The sequence below is a fragment of the Stenella coeruleoalba genome, assembly GCF_951394435.1.
Source record: "Stenella coeruleoalba genome assembly, chromosome: 1".
Lineage (NCBI taxonomy): Eukaryota > Metazoa > Chordata > Mammalia > Artiodactyla > Delphinidae > Stenella > Stenella coeruleoalba.
In genome coordinates, this window is record NC_137169.1 from 9,640,216 (window position 1) to 9,661,429 (window position 21,214).

Genomic DNA, 21,214 nt, shown 5'->3' on the forward strand with positions numbered 1-21,214 from the left:
ACCAAAAAGTACTTATCAATTACCCTGTATATGGTTTGTGGAGAAAGACAACATCAGCCTACCCTGAAAGCCACAGCAAAGCAGATTCCTTTGGGCCACGGACAGCTGAGGGCCATGAGTGAGAGCCGCCGCAGAATCCCAGACTGTGGCCTGGGACCAGTCCACGGAGCCTTTCTTCTCCCTCCTGTGATCACTGTGTCCCTCACCCTACACCCAGGCAGCTGAGCTCATCCTAGAAGAAGCTGAGAAGCTTGGTGTGTTCTGACTCATGCCCAAAGCCTCTCACTCTTCTTCCTGACCCTCTACAAGTCCAGAGGTGCCTCTCCTGAAGAGATTTCCTAGAAAAATAGAGTGTGACCAAGTGGAAGTCCAGTAATAATAACAATAACAAGAGCCACTGTTGGTGGATAGCCTACATCCTGTCAAACATGGGCTCGATGGGCATGATTTTGTTTGATCTTCATGGCAGTCCTGTGAGGTGGGTGTCATCATCCTGTTTTACAGAGAGAACTGGAATTGAGGGTTGAAGAAGTTAACTGACTTGTCCACGATCACATAGCTAGAAAATGGCAACGGTGAGGTTCTTGTTCAAAACTGGAGTCTTTAACCACTTTCTTCTAGTGCATTCACGGGTGGTACTAAATGTAGTTTAATTCCGGTCACCAGATTTAGAGTATGTCCTGTGTTAAGTGGTGTTCTTATCTCAGACGAGGAAGGAAAGGAAATCATTTTGACGTTTCACACTTAACCTCTTTGCTTCTTGTCCATTTCCCCACCTAGGACCCAAGCACAGAGGGTACGGAAACCACGGTGCTGCGCAGGGCCGCAGGGCCTGCTTCCCCGCTATTCTGAGAGCCAGGCCGAAGGGCAGGAGCAGCTCTTCAAACTAACAGACAACATACAAGACGAATTGTAAGTTGGAAACCAGCCCTTTCGGTTCACCAGGTTGTCTTTTCTGGCTTTGACTCTGAGAAGTTTCTGTCCGATCTGAGTATCAGCGTGACTCTTAGGCCTTGGAACTGGTCAACAAGATTCCTTGGCCCAGATGTTTTATAGACTGAGATATAACAATGGTTCTCAAACTGAGTTCCATAGCGGGACCTTAACGTTGGCAGTCTCCTTCTAATTAGTTCAGAAAGAGAAGATAAAATGTTCTCAATCTACAGGTGTTTTGCCCTGTGAGACTTTCCTAAACTTCAGTGTTTTGTTGTTTGCTGCAGAATGCTAGTAAAACAAAACAGATAAACAACCAACTGGGAGCTGAAAAGTTTGGAAACGCAACAATGTTCTCAAGGTTGTTCTGTTATTCTTTGAATGTGGAGCCTTATACACTTAGGATCTTGTTATATTTTCAGTTAGTGAAGCTTTTCCTAGTTGACGTGGTAGAACTCAGTATATCACTATTTTAGGACATTCTGCAGAGACTCTCAGCGTAAAATGCCCTGTAACCTAAATAGGCGTTAGAACCACAGTCCAGAGAAAGCAATTAGTTCTGCCTGAAAAGTAGCAAAATACTAGTTTAATTTCTCTTAATGCTTATTTATCTTTCTTAAGATAAAGCAAGCTAGGGAGGGTTCAGAGGACCATGAATGTTTTTTGGTTGGTGGAGGATATCTGAAGTAGAGGTGATCTCTCAGGAGAGCCTTCAGTGTCGTTGTTAGAAATGCTGTTAAACTAACCTCATCTCATAGTTTTGTAGCAGTATTTGAACGGGGATATCAAAAGTCAAGTCCAGAATTCATTTGTTGCTTGCTGCATGGGATGGCGTCTTCCTAGATGTGTTTTTTGTAACTCAAGCTCCTTACAGTGTTATTGGAAAGTCTCTCAGTGATGGAGGTGTATTACATTATCGTAGTCAGCTCAGCCTGCCATAACAAGACTGAGTGACTTAAGCAACAAAAAATTATTTCTCATAGTCTGAGGCTGGGAAGTCCAAGATCAAGGTGCTGGCTGAGTTGGTTCCTGGTGCAGGCTCTCTTTCCGGCTTGCAGATGGCCACCTTCTGGCTGTGTCCTCACATGGCAGAGAAAGGGTGAGCAAGATCTCTGGTGTCTCCTATAGAATCAGGGCCCCACCCTTATGACCTCATTTAACCTTCATTACTTCCTTGCTCCAAATAGGTGGGGACATAATTCTGTCCATAGCACACATCTATCAGCTCTTTTAGTCTAGCCTCAGCTCTGGCCATCACTCTAATAACCAGAATCCCCAGTGTTTCACTCCAGGGAGGGCTTTATATTCCTGCCTGCCTTCGGTGAGGATTTGGTGCCATGGCTGCCCTATATACGACTTTGCTAATGTAACTTTTGGCCTTTGGATCAGAGGCTCAGAGAGTCTTTCCCCAGGTGTAGTGGGACATGGTGCAGAGTCTACTAGAATGGCAGCTCCATGAGGGCCGCAGTTTTTGTCTGTTCCATTCACTGAAGAATCCTCAGTACGTGGAACAGTGCCTGGCACATACTAGGCACTCAACAAATATTTGTTGAATGAATGATAGTTGGAAAGTTGTTGTACGTCGCGCTTTTAATTTTCTTTCCCACTCACCCTTATTCAAGTGAAACCTTGTGAAATTCATTTTCAAGTCAAACCTTGGTCCTCGTGAAATTCATTTTCAATAGGATGACATATGCCAAGAACACAGGGAGAAATTGTGTACTACAGCTAACATAGGCTTGCTCCCAGTGAGATACATGCATTGAAAACAGAGCCATGGAAAGCTGAAAACCGAAATCAAAATGAAGTCAGTAAAAGAGATTTCATGAAACTCTTAAAATTCATAAGAACTAGGAAAAGATGTTGGCGTGAATGACTTTTGACTCTTAAGATGAAAACCATGTGTCTCTACCCAAGTTTGTGGGTTAAATCTTGCCAGTGAATGTTGAAGAAGCCACATGACCGTAGCCTTCCTCAGTGTACAGGGAAGAAGTCATCGGGGACCTGGCAAATGTTCCTCTGAAGTATCCTCGGTTGTCGGGCTGGGTCTTCACGGTGACGTGAATGTTGGAGGCATCCCTCTGCAAGAAAGGCGTTTTCAGGAGAAGCACAGGAGTGCCATAGTATACCTGACTTTTATCCTGGAATCGTAATTAAAAACATGTTTAAAGACCCAATTATTTGCATATTTTCCTTCAGAGTTAACCCCTTAAAAGGCTCTTTAATACCTTGCCCTACTGTTCTAACTAAATGTTTCCACATTTTTTTCCAGTTAGACTCACTGTTTCACTTCTGGAAAATATTGTGTAATTACTTCCTGATGTAGTGAAAACCCCGCAAAGTCCACAGTGCCATGGTTACTTCAACTTTGTTCTCCCAGATCGAGTTTCACTTAATTTTTTATTTTATTTAATTAATTAGTATTAAAAAGATAGTTGCTGACATATGATTTAAGGTCTGGCCAACTGAAAAGGCTTCAGTTTCGAATGAATCAATATTCGTCTGATATGTTGCAAAAGTGCCAGTACTTTCCATTTTTCCTAAGTTTGGTTCTGAAATCGGATCCTGGGTTCAGATGCTGTTAAAGTGAAATTGGTTCTATTTATTAAATTAATTTTTCTCTGTAACTAGTGTCTAGTCTGTAGCCAGAAACCTCATTCTCATTAAAAAAAAAAACAAAGAAAGTACCTATTTTATTTCCAATACACCATCACAGACCAAGTTACACACTAGCAATGTAAGCACCAGGGTGGCTCTTTACCTTTTCCAAAAAGGTGCTTACAAGCAATGCACATGACCTAAGTGGCTGCCCAAACATACTGTTTTCTGGAGTTTATTTGACAATCAGATTATATTTTTTAAATGTAGTTTTAGGAAATAGTATTTGTGAGATTTTTTTTATTAGATATTATTTTATGCTTTAAAAAAGAAGCTTTCAGTTCTCTATCCCAATTTTAATATTTCGATAGATATATTTAAATATAATTGACTTCCTTTGTAATCCTAAGCATTTTAGTTTATGCATTTAAAATTAGCATTCTTAGAAGGGGATTATGGGCCTCCCCAGAATGCCGACGTGGGGGTCCATGATCCCTGAATATTAAGAGCTCCTGTTCTGATTGGAAATTAGGAGCCTTTCTAAATGTCTGACATTTTAAATTATTATTATTCACTATTTTTTAGTATTGTGACTGTGCTAACAAAAAGAGTCCTTGTCCTTTAGAGAAATACGCTGGTGTATTTACAGATGAAAGGAAAAGGAATGAACAGCAGCAGCTAAGAACCCTTCAGGGGCAGCAGGACCTGGGAAGTGGTTCCCGTGCAAGACTTTGAAGATGGTGCTTGCCTTCTGGGGACACTTGAAAGTCACCCGTAGGAGGCCACTTGAGTCTAGTCAGTGTCTTGAGGGCTGTCACTGTATCCCTGGGTCACTTGATCTCAGCCGAGCCAGGCAGCTCCCTGGTCCGTTTGGGTTGTGTGCTCATTTCCATCTGTTTGAGTGTGTTCCTCCTCTTCTTTTTTCTCCTTTTTCTTTATTGAGATCTTTTTTTAATACAAAAAAAAGTATAAAAAGTAAGCCAAAATAGCTTATAAACCCACCAGCCAGGTTAGTCTTTTCTCTTTTTGATGAAATAAACTCATGTACATAATTAGCAAATTCAAAGAGTACAGAAAGAAAGAAAATCAAGAGTAAAATTCTCCTTTCTTGGGCTTCCCTGGTGGCGCAGTGGTTGAGAGTCCGCTTGCCGATGCAGGGGACACGGGTTCATGCCCCGGTCCGGGAAGATCCCACATGCCACGGAGCGGCTGGGCCCGTGAGCCATGGCCTCTGAGCCTGTGCTCCACAACGGGAGAGGCCACAACAGTGAGAGGCCTGCGTACCGCAAAAAAAAAAAAAAAAAATTCTCCTTTCTTGCCCCCTTTGTAAACATACTATTTATATATATTTTGTATCCTGTCTATCCTTCTTGAGAAATTGCAGATAGAGATAGAAATCAGAATTTTTTATTTTGAGCACACGTTATAGTGTTGATTCTCATAGCATATAATTGTAAATAAAAACCTTATAGTAATATATGCAGTCTCAAAACAAAAACAAAAGATCAGACCTTTTGAGAAGTGGGATAGAATTCATTGGCTTCCGTTTTCTAGACCGGGAAATAATCTACCAATAACCTTTGACACTTAGAAAATTGGATATTCTTTGATATGCCACTAAATTAAAACTTTCATTTGGTGGATTATCCAGCTACTCTGATAAAAGTTAATGGCTTGTCTTTGCTGTACACCTGAAACTAACACAACATTGTAAATCGACTATACTTCAATAGAAAGAAAGGAACGGAGGGAGGGAGGGAGGAAGGAAGGGAAAGTTAGTGGCTTGCTAATAACAAGTTAAATCAAGACTTCTGAGAGAATTCTTTATCTTTACCACTGGGTAAAATGCATGCAACATCCAAAGTTGTGCACTGGCAAATTCCATTGGACCCTACAACGTAAATTCATTGTTATTTTCTGAGACTACATAACACATGAATTTATTGAATCCTACTATGTCCCAGGACAAGTTCACAGTCTAGCAGGGGAAGCAGACAGTATTACCAACTATTTATAAACTTGTGATTGCTTTTTTTTTTTTTGCGGTACGCAGGCCTCTCACTGTTGCGGCCTCTCCCGTTGCGGAGCACAGGCTCCGGACATGCAGGCTCAACGGCCATGGCTCACGGGCCCAGCCGCTCCACAGCATGTGGGATCTTCCCGGACCGGGGCACGAACCCGTGTCCCCTGCATCGGCAGGCGGAGTCTCAACTACTGCGCCACCAGGGAAGCCCTGTGATTGCTTTTAAAATAGAAGTATGGGCCATGTGTTATGGGACCACAAGGGCAAGTTATTAATTTGTGCCTAGAAAGCCAGGGAAGGCTGTTGGCAGTTGATCTGGTCCTGCAGCACAAGGAGAAATGGGCTGAGAAGAGAGAAAGGCATGTACGCAGAGAAGAGTGCTGGGCAAAGGCTCAGAGACAGGAGAGTTAGCGGCATTTCTGGGGGGACTCCAGTTAGCTGGGTGTGGTGGCAGCATATGTGTGGGAGGGAAGGAGCAGAGGTTGGAAAGCTGGAAAGGTGGGTTACAAGGCCAGATTCGGAGAGCTTTTTTTTTTAAAATCCCCCCCGCTTCCCCCCTTGGTGTCCATACAGATTCTGAGAGCCGTAACGGCTTCCTGTAGGCAGTGGTGAGATTTTGAAGAGGATCTCACTCAAAATGACGTTAAAAATGTAACCTTGACAGCAACAGAGAAAGGGATCAGAGTTGGAGAGACTGGGGGCAGGAAAGCACTTAGGAGGCCCTGGGAGTGATCCAGGTGAGCACAGGCTGGCAGAGAAGAAGGGGAGAGGGGACAGGGAGGCAGGCGTCAGTACAGTCAGTAGACTGACCAGGTTTAGAAGCTGAGCGAGGGGTGGGGCTGAGAGGGACTCGAGGGCTGCTTGCCTGGTCGGTTGGATGGAGATGCCATCAACGGCGAGGGGCGGTGCTGGAGGAGGAGTGGATTCGAGAGGCCGTGCTGAGTGTGAGGACCCGTGGGACATGTGTGCCGAGACACTCTGCAAGACCCCAGGCTCAGACACAGGTGTGGGGTCACACCTGGACTTGGGGAGAGACACATGTGGGGCAGGAGCCTGTTCTGGGAGCACTCCTGGAGTAAGACAGCTCTGAACTCCTCTGATTTTGAAATGCCTACAAAGTGAGGAAAATAAACATATATAAATAGAGTTAATAAAGCCAAAAAAAAAAGAGTGGGAGAAAAAGAAAGAAATCAATTGAAAAGGGTAATTGGAACAATTGGCAGATTTCTCTCTCTCTAAGGAGCAATAATTGGCCCTGAACCTGTTTCCTTGTGGTCTCTTAGAGGGTCACTCATTTTTCCAACCTGCTGAAGCAAGGATCTGTAGTAGACTTCCAAGGGGACCTTCCCCACAGGATTAGGACAACTTAGCATCTGTCCTCAACAAAAGAAATAACAATAGCCACCATTAGTTGGGCATGTAGGTCAGTTCTAAGCATCACAGTGGCCCTAAGAGGAGATATGATGACCCTCGCTCTACACGTGACGGCAAGAAACTCTGAGCCAAGCCATGTGCCTGGTGACAGAGCCAGTTGGCACCTAAGATTGGCTGGTTCCAATGGCACATCAGCCGTGGGGCTTGGAGGCAACATTTCTACCTGCCACGGAGCGAGAGGGTTGAAGCTATTGTTGGTCATGTCACTGGTGTTGATGAGAATGCCCTGTGGTATCATGGTCTGAGATATTGTCGTAGTGGGTGCTACTTCTGCAGCATTGAACCTTGCCGGGTTCACCCACTGTTAGAACCTGTCATCTTGGAGAATGGTGTAAGCCACGTGCCACAGCTTTCCTTTCTCTCAGAAGAAACTTTCTGAAGTTGATCCCAAGATCAGAATGTCCTCTTTCTCTCCTTAAAGGAGAGTTATGAGTGAAACTTTTAACCAATGTCTAAAAATCCTGTTTTTTGTTTTGTGGCTCGTGGGCTCCAGAGCACAGGCTCACCAGTTGTGGCTCACAGGCTTAGTTGCTCCGCGACATGTGGGACCTTCCCGGACCAGGGCTCGAACCCGTGTCCCCTGCATTGGCAGGCGGATTGTCAGCCACTGCGCCACCAGGGGAGTCCCCGCCTGTTTTTTTTTATAGAATCATTCGCGGTGTCGCGGTGTCTACAGAGCACTGGGCAGCTTCTCTGGTTCTTCATATTTGAAGGGTACAGCTTATCCAGAGGCTGTGTGTCTCTGGCCACATTTTTTCATTCTTCCTCCGAATTAATAATAGGTCAGAGGGTAGAAGGACACACTCAGGATCAACCTGAGACCACATGGCTTTCCTCCCCATGTCATCCCACGAGGGTTTGCAATGGTCACTCATTCATGAGCCAAGAGCAGCCCTGCGTGAAGCGAGGGGGGTACGGGGGATGAAGAGTGGAGAGCCCCGTGTCTAGACTCAGCTCGTGTGAGGCCATAGCTGCTGCCACTCTGGACGAAACCCTGAGCCTCTCAAGTGACGCAAATGAAAGTCTGTGGAGCACAGGCCTTTGCAGGGGACGGCCAGGCAGGGCGGGGGACACCGGGCTTTGACGACAAAGGGACAGAGGCGGGGGCAGATGGGCAGAGAAGTGCTGAGTGCACTCATTGGTTCGACTTCTGTTGTCCCCCTGGGTTTTGGTTCCTCTCTCTCAGTGACAGGTTTGGGGTTGGTCTCCATTACAGGAGGGGACCCATAATCTGGAGCTCAGTTTTAATTATTCTTTGTTGTGGTTTCCAGATTTTGTTTTTTAAAAAATGTATGCTGTAATGATGAAACCCAAAGCCTTGGTCACTGGTTGTGGGAGTTCCAGGGGCGCATCGGGGGAAAATGGAGAGAGAGACGCTGTTGGCTAAGTCAGTGTCTGGGTTTTTGCTGAGACCGTGGTCTGGGACCCTGGCACTCCAGCTGAGGCCCCGCTGTCTCCCTTTTCCCTCCTTTCACTTAGACCCTTGGCTGCTTTTGATTTGAAAAGACGAGAACATTTCATGTAAATGTCCAAAAATTACTGTCTGTTTTAGCTTCAGGTACGAATAGGGCCCCTGGGCCCACAGAGGAGAGGCCTGTGCACGTTTACAAACTGCTCCTCGCCCCTCACATTTCTGTAATGGACGCGAATTCCTTTTATTTATTTACTTATTTATTTACTTATTTATTTATTTTTTTTGGCTGTGTTGGGTCTTCGTTGCTGTGCGTGGGCTTTCTCTAGTTGCAGTGAGCGGGGGCTCCTCTTCATTGTGGTGCACGGGCCTCTCACCGTGGTGGGCTCTCTCGTTGCGGAGCTTGGGCTCTAGGTGTGAGGGCTTCAGTAGTTGTGGCACGTGGGCTACAGTAGTTGTGGCTCACGGGCTCTAGCGCGCAGGCTCAGTAGTTGTGGCACACGGGCTTCAGTAGTTGCGGCACGTGGGCTTCAGTAGTTGTGGCTCACGGGCTCTAGAGCGCAGGCTCAGTAGTTGTGGCACACGGGCTTCAGTAGTTGTGGCTTGTGGGCTCTAGAGCTCAGGCTCAGTAGTTATGAGGCACGGGCTTCAGTAGTTGTGGCTCACGGGCTCTAGAGCGCAGGCTCAGTGGTTGTGGCACGTGGGCTTCAGTAGTTGTGGTACGTGGGCTTCAGTAGTTGTGGCGCACGGGCTTAGTTGCTCCGTGGCATGTGGGACCTTCCTGGACCAGGGCTCAAATCCGTGGCCCCTGCATTGGCAGGCGGATTCTTAACCGCTGCGCCACCAGGGAGGCCCGGCCATGAATTTTTTGCCCATGGATTTACTGACTTTGTGACGACAGGTGGTATGATCTCTATCAGATGAAGAACCTGAGCCGCAGAGACAGCAGCTGGCCCAGCCTGGCGGGTCTCCCTGCCCTTCCCTCCCGGCCTGCACGTTCACCACTGTGTGGAGCAGCTTTCACTAGAGCATCCCGGCTCAGAGCCACCCTTCCTCCTTCCTTCCACCCAGCACAGAAGTTGTTCTGGCCTGATGGAGGCCTTTGCACTGTCTGTGGCCTCTCGGAAGGGAGTCTGTTTTAAAGAAGTCCAGTTTGGAAAGGGCACTAATAGTGTCAGCCAGTCGGCCCGGGTGTAAGAGCAGCTGCCCAGATGGAAAGGCCTTGGCCCTCTTAGAGGCTGTGCATAAATGTCAGACAGCGGGTACTAAACAGGGTGAGAGTGGAGGCACGGGTGATGGGATAGAAGTACCCCATCTTGTGCTGGACCAGAGGAAAGGTAACAATCCCTACTGGATTTTCAGTGCATGTGCTGCTCTCACCCTAATTGCGGTGGCCAACTTCGGGGATCTCCTTTGAGAGCCCATTACAGCCTCGGTCACCATGTGCCCGGCCCACCTGTGCTTAGAAGTCCTAGGCCGTTTTCAGTTTTTAAGCTAGCTTCCCAGCAAGTTCTAGCTGGTCCTGTGATCCTTCCTCTCTTTGTCAGGAAGCTTTTTTCATCTCTCTCTGTCTCTCTGTCTCTTTCTGTCACCCTTTCTTCCCCTGGACCAGCTATTTTAGATTTCAGTTGGTTTCTTTAAATGATACTGCTTGCCCTCTGGATACTGTCAGAGCCCGGGACATGGGAAATTCCGTGCTAAGTGGCCTGAACACCAAAAGCTGCTGGGTATTTCTAATTTTGGCATTGAGACTTTACAAGTCTACATTCTTGGCATTGCCAACCAGTTAGAATAGAACAATAAATCCCAATTTTTGTCATGTGAGGCTGTAATTAAAATGGCAGCTGGAACCAGGCATATTTTCACTGAGTCCTGAGGGGGTGGCCGACTCAGTGGTGGGTGCCCAGGGAGACACGGGGAGCGTAGGGTGTGGACCCCTCTTACATCAGCTTAGTCAGAGAGTCAAATACCTGTCTGGGAAACAAAATGAGAACAAGTAGTTGCTTGGCAGTGCTCTTGACAGTAAGCGACGAAGCCTTCAGAAGTGGGCGCAGGGTGGGCGTGTTTCTCGGGAAGCTTCAGAGAGAACTCGTGAACCCTTGGGCTGAGAGACAAGACGTGTTCAGAATGGGGGGCTCTCTAAGCCCAGAGGTGAGCAGGGACCTGGCGCCAGCTTGGGACTGAGAGAGGACCGGCCTGTCCAGCAGCAGGCAGGCCTGCTCCATCCCAGCAGAGTTTGGCGACTGCTGACCGTGGAACAAAGCCATCCTGGGACCGGGTCCCTGAGCCGTTCCAGGGGAGCCGCGGCTCCAGGCAACTGCGGTGTGGCAATTCCTCTCAGGACATCAAGTCCCAGGGGGCCGGGGCTTGACAGCCAGCCTGTCGTCAGCTCTTAGTATTCTTGCCGTCACCCGCTCCCCTGCGCTGTCCCCCGACGTGGCCGCCCCATTGTGGAAGGCTGTCACAAGATGCGACGGAGGCAGCCAGGCCTGGGAGAGCTGTCACGGCGGTTTCCAAGGGTCACTGCTCTTCATTCAGTAGCCGACCTGAGAGCTTTGACGTGCATAAATTTCCACTTTAAATCTGGGGCTCCAGGGAAGAAGAGATTTTTTTTTTTTTTTTTTCGGTATGTGAGCCTCTCGCTGTTGTGGCCTTTCCCGTTGCAGAGCACAGGCTCCGGACGCGCGGGCTCAGTGGCCGTGGCTCACGGGCCCAGCCGCTCCACGGCATGTGGGATCTTCCCGGACCGGGGCACAAACCCGTGTCCCCTGCATCGGCAGGTGGACTCTCAACCACTGCGCCACCAGGGAAGCCCGAAGAGATTTTTTTCTGAGTGGCCCTGAAGCCCCTAGAAGGGATGACTGACAGTTTATGGAAATCAAGATTACAGCTTTACCTAAAAAAGCACTCTGTAACAGTTGAGTTCTGAGAACGCAGTGGTGGTCTCTAACAGTTGAGTTCTGAGAACGCGGTGGTCGTCTCACCAGTGAGTCCCCTGTCCCTGGAGGTGCTGAGCTGAGACCAGGTGACCTCTTACTAGAACTGTGACAAAAAGGAAGTGGACATAGGTACGCACCTGGAGAGGGCGTGCCATCCTCTCGCGGCGCCTAGGTTGGTGACCCATCCGCTTCCGCTTTCCTCGCGTCCGTCACCACCCCTGCCCACGACTTCCAGCCCTGTGGCTGCCCCTCCCCCATCCCATCTTCCCTGTGAACCTTCTCAGCTGCTGCTTCAGTCAGCATTTCAAAGCACTGTATTTCCTTCTTCTGCCCAACGAAGCACTGCGACAGCTTTCTCTAAGCCTTAGGCTATAAAAAGGCCATGAAATTGTTTCTCCTACTGATACACTTGGTCATATTATGGAGCCCCGCTGTGGAAGGGCCCTGTGCTTCACACATTGGCCTCACAGCAGCCCTGAGAGGCCAGCGTCACTTTTTTTATTCCTGATTTACACACAAGGAGATGGAGGCTCAGAGTGGGTGAGCCACCTGCCCAAGGTGTAGTGAGGGAGGGAGCCTGGCTTCAAGGTCGGAGCCTCGGGCCCCCCTCCTACAGCCTCAGCCTGGAGGAGCAGCTGGCGAAGCTCTGCGTGCCCTTCTCACTCCGCCTCTTTCTCTGCAGCTTCATAGCCGTGGAGAACATCGACAGCTACTGTGTGCTCATCTCCTCCAAGGCCGTCTACTTCCTGAAAAGCGGAGACTACCTAGACCGGGAGGCCATTTTCCTGGAAGTCAAGTACGACGATCTCTACCACTGCCTCGTCTCCAAAGACCACGGGAAGGTGTATGTGCAGGTGACCAAGAAGGCCGTGAACACGAGCAGTGGGGTGTCCATCCCCGGCCCTTCCCACCAGAAGCCTATGGTGAGTGCACCCCTGCCCTATCTCCTCAGCCCGCCGCTGCCCTGCTGATGTGTTTGCCACGTGTGAGGCTTGGGCTGGGCTGTTGTGAGTCCCCAGGGGTCCTGCTTCTTAGTCCCACAGGCAGAAGGCGCTCAGTGTGTGTGGGGTGGGACGATGCCGCTCTCCCACCTCCACCGGAGGGCGGGTTGCTCAACGCTTGTGCCGCAGTTTCCCACCCATACAGTATGGGCAGGATTACCGCCTCTAATCAGCCGTGAGGACCAGCTGACATGATGCAGGGGGGTGTTTTATTCCTAAAACGGGACTCTTCGGCGCATTGAATCTAAGAAGGCGTTAGAGCACACATTGGCTTCTTCATTGCTTCACCTCTAGAATAATTGGAAATTAACTTTTTTTTCTGCACAAGGAAGCAATATCTAGCATAGGCCCCTATCCACTGTAAAAGCTCAATGAATATCTGTAAATAAACTTTACACTTGACCTCCAAAGGGTACAAGATATTGTTATGGCAGGACTTTTCAACAACACCGCTGCTGTTAATAACCAGCATTCGTTAAGGGTTCACTGTGTGTCAGGCTGGATTCTAGGTACTTCTAGATTATTTAATGTTGTACTGCTGTTGTCCCCACTTGGTGGTCAGGAGGCTCGGTGAGGACAGGTGACTTGCTCGAGGTTATCCGGCCAACACCGGAGGGAGCTGGGGTTCAAACCCACGTGCCTGTGCAGCTCCAGGGCTGGCAGCCTGGACCACTCTGCTGCCTCCGCTCGGAGGGGCTGTTGTTGGCTCGGCAGAAGCACGTGTGAGGGACCCCACCGCCAGCCGTATTCTAACATGGGATTTTTTCATGAAACCAGGTGTTAGCCCTGCTCATTTTTCACCTGGAATGCTAGGATTTTCAAGCCTGCATTCGAGAATGACGTGCCATTCAAAATGGCCCTGCTTATCTCAGTGTTTCCACAGATGAGAAACAGCAACCAGCCTTTTTGGGCCTCTCTCCCTTGACCTTCTCCCTGCCCAGGAATGCGCTTGGGTTTGGTTTGGCTTGTGCAGGCTCCCCTGGGGTCATTGGCTTAGGTTAGGGCCGGTAGATTAATTGAGTTAACACCCAAAAGCCTGAGTATTTCCACAAGTTCCTTTCGGAGGTGGGGAGCTTTGCCCAGCTGCACTTTCGCCCTTTCAAGGCAAGTGAGCTTTCTTGATAAGAAAGGCCTCGAGGGCATTTGTGTGCTTTGACCATCACCAGACTTTAGATTTGAATCCCAAGTCTTTGTGTCTCACCTCAGCTGATCCTCACACCTCGGAGCTGAAACTGGTTCGCAGTTACAGGCAGTCCCAAATGTCAGGTGATTATGGGTCGACTGCACAGTCACCTGGGGAATAAGTTAAAGATACAGATTCCAGAGATCCACCCCAGACCTCGAATCGGCATAACTAGGAGTAGGGCCCTTGGGAATCTGTTTCTTTAAACTACGACCCCCGTGCTGTTCTGATCCGCAGTCAGGCTGGGAGCTGCTGCCTGGGTGGATTTCAATGGCCCGTGTCCTGTGATTCTGTTTGGCTTCCCACCTTGGGGGCAGGTTACTCATTCTGTCCTTTTCTTCAGGTTCACGTGAAATCAGAGGTCCTTGCTATCAAGTTATCACAAGAAATAAACTATGCAAAGAGCCTTTACTATGAACAGCAACTTATGTTAAGACTCAATGAAAACCAAGAGCAGTTGGAGCTGGACTCCTGAGAAACCCCAGCTGCTGGAGGGACACTCCCAGACGTAGACCCCAAACCAATCAGGAGGAGAGAGGCCCGTGGGCTTGGCTTAAATTAGAGGAAACCAGAATAAGGTTTGGGGGGATGCTATCAAGAGGGAGAGTAAATACTGGTGAGGGAGGTTACAAATGGAACCGTATTAATTTGTGGGGCAGGGGGTTACTTTAGATTATGGGGAGGTAATTTTTAAGAGGCATTGGTTGAATAACGTTTAAAACAAAGAAAGTGTAACTGAGATCAATCTAATTTTTAGATTGCCCTGTATTTTGTTAACATGTATATATGTACAACTGTGTGTCTGTAAATACGTAGGAGCATTTCTGAACAGGGCCTGTGATGTGTGTAAAGGTTTGTTAACTGTAAAGTAATATAAAATTATATTGGATCTTCTATTGCACTAATTCTACACGTCTCATTCAGGGTACTGTCCGTGAAGAGGGATTCTTGGAAGCTGCAGAATGTTATGCCTTAGTTTGGGAAACTAGAATATTCACGGTTAGGTGGGCTGAGGTGAGGGGGCAGGTGCGTCAAGAGCGATGCCTTTGAAACCTGTGCTCATCCCGGCTGGAGCTGCGAACCGAAGGGTCTAGACCCAGAGGCAGCCCTTGATGAGGCCTAGGGGAGTGACTCGGACACATCTTTTATTTATTTCTCCCCCAGTTTAAAGATAGTTCTTAAGAGTGTCACAAATTATTTTTTATCTGCCTGTCTCACTGGCTCTCTCCTGACTAGTCTTGCCAGACTTTGAGGTAAAACTGTGAGGTGTGTTCTGTTACCACGCACACACACACGCCAGCATTATAAGGTTTCCTTGGGTTATTATCAGAGAGGCCAGTTTGAAACATTGGTAGACGCTGATAACTTAGAAGGGAAAAAAATCCCGTAGGACTGTTTAACAGATCAGAAATCCACAAATTTATCAAAAACCCACAGCGAGAGTGTTCCCTCTCCTGAGCAGCTGCAGCAGGAGGTCCTGGGACTCTGTTCTCCTTAATAAAGCTCCAGGCAGCCGCCCAGCCCCACAGCCCTGGGGACGGGCGACAGCAGCCCTGGAGTGAGAAGGCAGGGAGAAGGAGAGAGTCTTAGAAAAGGGAATGAAATCTGAGTGCTAAAAAGCTGTTCTTGTAAGTTTGGGGCCAAGATTTGGCCAAAATATCTCTTGCCCTTGGTTTTAAATTCCACCCGGTGGCAAGGCCTAGACCGAGTGTCTTCTCCTTCCTGGGTCTTGTTTCTGTGGTTTCTCTTTTCTGTAAGGAATAACCAAGGTAGGGAGAGGGGAGGCCTAGAATGAATGACTAGCCTTGTGATTTTTTAATTTTTATTTTAATAAATCTAGTCAGTCTCTACAACCATGTCTCACGTAGCTGAGATCTAAAAGGACCCATCGGATCAGTGGATGCGTGGAAGGTATTGGTGTTTATGACTCATGACCCAGATCCTTCCAAAACACAAATGAAGCTAATCTGTCTTTCTCTCCCCACTCGGGGGTGTGTGTGTGTGTGCGCGCGCGTGTGTGTGTGTGTTTTCAAAGAGCTTTAACCCAAGTGCTTAGTGCTCTGGCAAAATAGTGTTTTCAGGGCTCGTCTTGAACTCCAGGATTTGTATATAGTCTTCCCTGAACTCTGGGTTCATGGACTGCAGAATTGAAGCCCAGCTTTTGAAGGGTCGGGGTGGGTTTTTGGTCCGTCGGTTGGTTGGTCCTGCTGGGCCACAGCCATGTGCCAGGTGCGGCTCCCTGCAGGCTTCTTGTCTTCCTCACCAGCCCCCCACCCCGCACCCCACAAGTTTGGCTTGTGGTTTTTGTCATCAGTAACGCACTGCCTGAGATCATGACCTCTTAACGATGAGACTCTCAGAGGGTTGATGGTTTGTGTCAGTGAGCCTTCTGTCACTTTCTGGAATGAAGTCACTTGGGAGTTCTGTTGGATTGAGGAGCTTGGTATGACTAAGGAAGCCTGACTTTGGGCCCAGCAGCAACCTGTGTTCTCTGCAGCTCTGCCCATGGGAAGTTGGTTGAGGGCTGCGCTGTGGAATGGTGCTTCCAGGAGACTCCAGAGGGGTGTTGAGATGCCCTCCTCCCGGCTCCTTTCTAAATCTCATCAGCCCTCGAAATACAATAGTTGCTCATCTCCCTACTGCACAGCTCCCCCCTGATGTTTGCGCCTTGGAAGAGGCAGATGTTAAAATGGGATCCAAAGACCAAATGGGGCGGGGTTGGGGGGTGGGTGCCAGCTAAGAGCTTCTCAGGCTCCTCCGCCCTCGCAGCCCTCGTGCCAGGCCTGGTGATGGTAAGGTTTCAGGGGCTTTGGACATAGTTTCCTGGTTTGCCAGGAAAAAAATCCAAAGCTTTGGAGGAAGCAGGCCCTGGCTCTGGCTTTTCAATTGGCATTTAGCCAGCGATGTCTGAGACTTCGTTAGGATAATTTCTGCCGATTTTCTTGGTGCCTCAAGTACCCGGTTCCTCTCCGAGGAAAGTAAAATAAATTGAATTAGGAGAAATTGGGCAAGCAGAAAGCAAAGCCCCCTCGATGCCTTGACCCAGCACAGCTGGCCGCATCACCACCTGGCCACAGCTGCTTTCCTCACCCACCAGAAAGGCTGGCTGTTCTGTGTTTCCCACACCTGGGCCTGCTCACCACTGACTGGGAAACAGAAACATGGCCTCTTAGCGGCCCGAGTACCTCACCGTGGTGGAGACGCACCTCGGGGTTTGGAAGGCTCCTGGGCCACTTTGTTTTTAAGCATCATCTGTGCCTCAAAATACCATAGTAGCTGCTCGATAATACTCTGAAAATAAAGTATCTGGGTCTCCACCGTGTGAACACTCTTACACTCACCAATCTGTTGAGACTCTCGAATCTGTTTCTCATATCAGAGTCGTTATTTTTCTTCCTGTGGAATAAAATGCTCTGTTGACTTCCAAACATGTTGTTTCCTTCTGGTTTCTTGCTGTCCCGTAGATTGTAGAACCATCGCCAATGACAAATGCCAAACGTATTACAACACGTGCAGTCACACGCAGCCTTTCCCTCACTCCGGGCAAGCGCGTTCCCGGGCCAGCCCTGCACCTTGGGCCTTGCTTAACTTCCCAGAGTTGGCAGCTCTTCCCGTCAGCCAGACCCGGCTTCGTGTTGGCTGCGCTCACCTCACCACTCTGAGGTTACTGGTCCAGGCCTGGCAGGATGGAAGTTGTTTCTGAGGAGGAGACTTCAGCAGGAGCAGGATTGGTTACGTTCAAGGTGCCTCCTTGATATTACTGGACAGGTCAAGCAGGCAGCCGGGCGCTGGAGTTCCAGGGATGAGTCCAGGCCAAAGGCATAAGATTGGGAGTCATCATGCAAGTGACAAGTGGAGCCTGGATGAAATATGAAATCCTCAGAGGAGTGGGGCAGTGTGGGGAGGGCAGCAAAGAAAAAAGGTCCAAGAGCTGAGTCCTGGGGGTCCCTGAAGTTTAAGAGTTTAGGCAGGTGGAGGGGAGCAGCAAAGGAGACAGAGCAGCGCCTTCCAGAGTCGGGTGTGAAACCAGGAGGGCGTGGGGTCCAGAAAGGTCCACAGAGGAGGGAGATGAACTATCGAAGGCTGCTGATTAAGTAGGATGAGGACCAACAGTTAACACTGGATTTACAGCATTGAGGTCACTGGAGACCTTCCTAAGAGTGGTTTCAGTGGCGTGGGGAGGGTGAAGCCTGGATACATGATTCAAGAAAAAAATGAAGAGAGATTTTGGAGAAAATGAATATTGACAACTCCTCTGGAGTTATCCGGCCATAAGTGGAGAGAGATGGCTGGTGCTTCTAGAGACGAGGGGCGATAATAACGGGGAGAAGGGAGCCTGGCTGGCCGGGGACGTGGGCAGATGAGGTCGAAACTACTGGAGATTCTCATTTGCTTTCTTCTGTTTTCCCAGGGAGATCAGCAAAGAGTAAGGACGGGGCAGGAGGGGATGGAAATTTGGAGAGAAGGGAGAGGTAGAAAACGGTCATTTAGGATAAAGGGAAAGTGAACAGACCAGGGAGGTACGGGATGTTTGCCAGGCAACAAACGGGCCCATTTGAGGTTGGTGATCAGGAATTTAAAGTGAGACCAGGCAGCCTGGTGGTGGTTTTCTCCAGCCACATTCAGCTGCAGGGTTCAGCGTGGAACAGGCAAAGAGCTGGATTTCATCAAGAAACGCTCCCCCTCATTCAAATCCCCCGTCCACCGTCGGGGAGGGGAGGGGAGGCTCACTGCCCCAGACGAGAGCACAACTAGAATATTGCAGGGGCCCCCAGAGCAGGGGGCCGGCATCTGAAGACGAGCTGTCCCAGGACGCCAGGCACGGAAAGGGCGCATGACACTTGGACACCAGGTCACTGTGGAGACCAGGTCCTGAGGAGTAGGTGCTGGTCCAAGCTGCGTCTCTCTGGCTGGGAGGTGCCTGAAGCAATTGTGGACACCAAAGGAAGAAGGGAACTTTGCTTTTTATTCCTGTTTGATTATCCAACAGGAATAATCCTGTTGAAACTTCTAAACGTCAGATTTAAAATTTTTGCATACAAATGGGAAACAAAAATATAATTTCATATCTATGTTACAGCACATGAGGGCAGCCGTTGCTTCCGCCCCATATCCCTCCCAACTCCACCTCAAAACCAGTGAACTCGTGGATGGCCTGTGTTCTCACTATGTTCATGTGATTATATACAGACATAGAACACAGACATAGTCGTATGTCGTTCCCAGCGTTCGTTTTCATAACATTGGAATCGTATACTTTTCTGCACCTTCTCAGTGTTACCTTCAGGTTGGTGTAACTCTGTCCCCTTAAATGCAGCACAACTGGTGTTGTGACTGTCCTGTGTGGACTCAGCGATTCCTGTATTGAAGGGCATTCACCTGATTCTCACGCCACCCCCCCCCCCCGCCCCTAACACCAGCGCTACAGTAGACACCCTCCTACTTACGTACGTATGCACTAGTTTTATTTCTGTGCAGCAGATTCCCAGCAGCCGATTGTCTCCGAGGATACACGCAAGATCACTTTCCAGAAATGCTGGTGGGGATGTGGAGGGCTGCGGCCCACCTGAGTGCCCTGTCTCTGTGCCCCCGCCAGAAGTGTCAACCAGTCTAATAGGGACAAGTCGCATTTCATTCTTGCTTTAGTGAATTACCAGCAGTGAGTCTGACCATCTTTTCATTTTGTTTGTAGGAATTTAGGTTAGGAATGGCTGTTGAATTACAGCAAAACCCTTCCAGCATCTATTGTTATGACCATATTGTTTCTTCTCCTTTAATTTTTTAAAAATGGAATACATTATATTGACAGATTTCCTGGTACCACACTACCCTTAGTCCCTGGAACAAGCCCCATTTGGTCCTAATGTGTTCTTCTGTTATTCTTTTGATACATGTCCTGGTTCTTCTGGCGAGTATTTTGAGTCTTTTCATCTTTGTAGTGAGAGGGGGTCTATCTATAATTTTCTCATTTCACAGTCTCTTCAGATTTTAGAATTAAAATTATGCTACCTCCATAAAATGCATAGGAGAACTCCCCACCACTCTCTGTGGCTTGCAAGACTTAAGACTTGGAGTTTCTAGTTCTAGTTTTTAAAAGTTAGATGAAAGTAGGCCTCAAGTCCATCCGGTTCCAGAACGTTTTTCAAAGATTCCTTTTAATCGTCACCCGCCACCCCCCTTTCCCACCCCCACGCCCTCTGCTAATTGGAGTATTCAAGTTTCCCGCTGCTTCATAGGTCAATTTTGGTAGCATATTTGGTTTTTCAAAAATCATCCAGTTCTCTTTAGGTTTTTTAAATTTGTTGCCATACATTTGTATGTATTCTCTAAAGATTATTTTAATACTTCCTATATCTGGTTATTTCTCCTTTCTCTTTCTTAATCTTGCATATTTTTACTTTTTTTTTTTTTCATAACTAAGTTTTTGAGGAAGTTACTGTTCTTTTCAGAGAACCAGTTTGGGATTGGTTTCCCTTTGCTACTTTGTTTTTATTATTCTGTTGATTGTACCTTTAATCTTTTGTTTCTCCTACCTGGCTTGTTTTGATTTATCTTTACTGTTCTTTTCTTGTTTTCTAAGACAGGTGTTTAGTTTAGTTTTGTTTTTTTCACCTATCTTCTTGAATAATGATGACATTTTAGGGTTATACATTTTTTTCTAAATACAGCTTTATCACATAAATTTTGGTATTAAGTGTTCTTTAATTGCTTTCTGTGTCTTTTAAATTTTTTTTTTTTTAAGATGTTGGGGGTAGGAGTTTATTAATTAATTTATTTATTTTTGCTGTGTTGGGTCTTCGTTTCTGTGCGAGGGCTTTTTCTAGTTGTGGCAAGCGGGGGCCACTCTTCATCGCGGTGCGCGGGCCTCTCACTATCGCGGCCTCTTTTGTTGTGGAGCACAGGCTCCAGACGCGCAGGCTCAGTAGTTGTGGCTCACGGGCCCAGTTGCTCCGCGGCATGTGGGATCCTCCCAGACCAGGGCTCGAACCCGTGTCCCCTGCCTTAGCAGGCAGATTCTCAACCACTGCGCCACCAGGGAAGCCCTCTGTGTCGTTTTTAATTTACTTTTGATTTCTTCTTTCATCTTAGAGCTACCTAGGAATGTGTTTGTAATTTCTAAATACTAAAAAATAAAAGTATCCTCCTTAAATTAGCTATTTTGAATTTTTTTGGATTATAATCAGCAAATGTAACCTGAAGTTTTCTACATTTAAAAAAAATCTGGGCGGGCTTCCCTGGTGGCACAGTGGTTGAGAGTCCACCTGCCAATGCAGGGGACACGGGTTCGTGCCCCAGTCCGGGAAGATCCCACATGCCGCGGAGCGGCTGGGCCAGTGAGCCATGGCCGCTGAGGTTGCGCGTCTGGAGCCTGTGCTCCGCAACGGGAGAGGCCACAGCAGTGAGAGGCCCGCGTACCGCAAAAAAAAAAAAAAATCTGTTGTGTTTTTTTGTCCAATTACTTGATCAAGTTTTATAAATGTTCCATGAGCATATGAAACAAAAGTATATTCTCTGAGGCATGTAAAGAAAGATAGGTAAGTAGGTAGGTAGGATAGAGGGAGGGAGGGAGGGATGGACAGACAGACACATACATACTTTCAGATAGAAGTTTATGGACTACATTAATCAAATCCTGTATGATTTTACTTATTTTTTGGTAAGAGAGCTCTGACCTACATGTTCCGAGTGGCC

The 21,214-nt window shown here is 48.0% G+C and overlaps 1 protein-coding gene across 5 annotated transcripts in view; it reads left to right on the forward strand.

Annotated features, from left to right (window-relative positions):
• The window catches only part of VPS13D (vacuolar protein sorting 13 homolog D), a 244,855-nt gene extending 227,896 nt beyond the window's left edge, over positions 1-16,959 (forward strand). For all 5 annotated transcript variants that reach the window (XM_079912392.1, XM_079912393.1, XM_079912394.1 and 2 more), the window contains 3 exons: positions 781-912; positions 12,021-12,261; positions 13,866-16,959. In XM_079912392.1, coding sequence (XP_079768518.1) covers positions 781-912; positions 12,021-12,261; positions 13,866-13,997 — 505 coding nt within the window. In that variant the 3' untranslated portion in view covers positions 13,998-16,959. The remainder of the gene's footprint in view (positions 1-780; positions 913-12,020; positions 12,262-13,865) is intronic.
• The last annotated feature ends 4,255 nt before the right edge of the window (positions 16,960-21,214 follow it).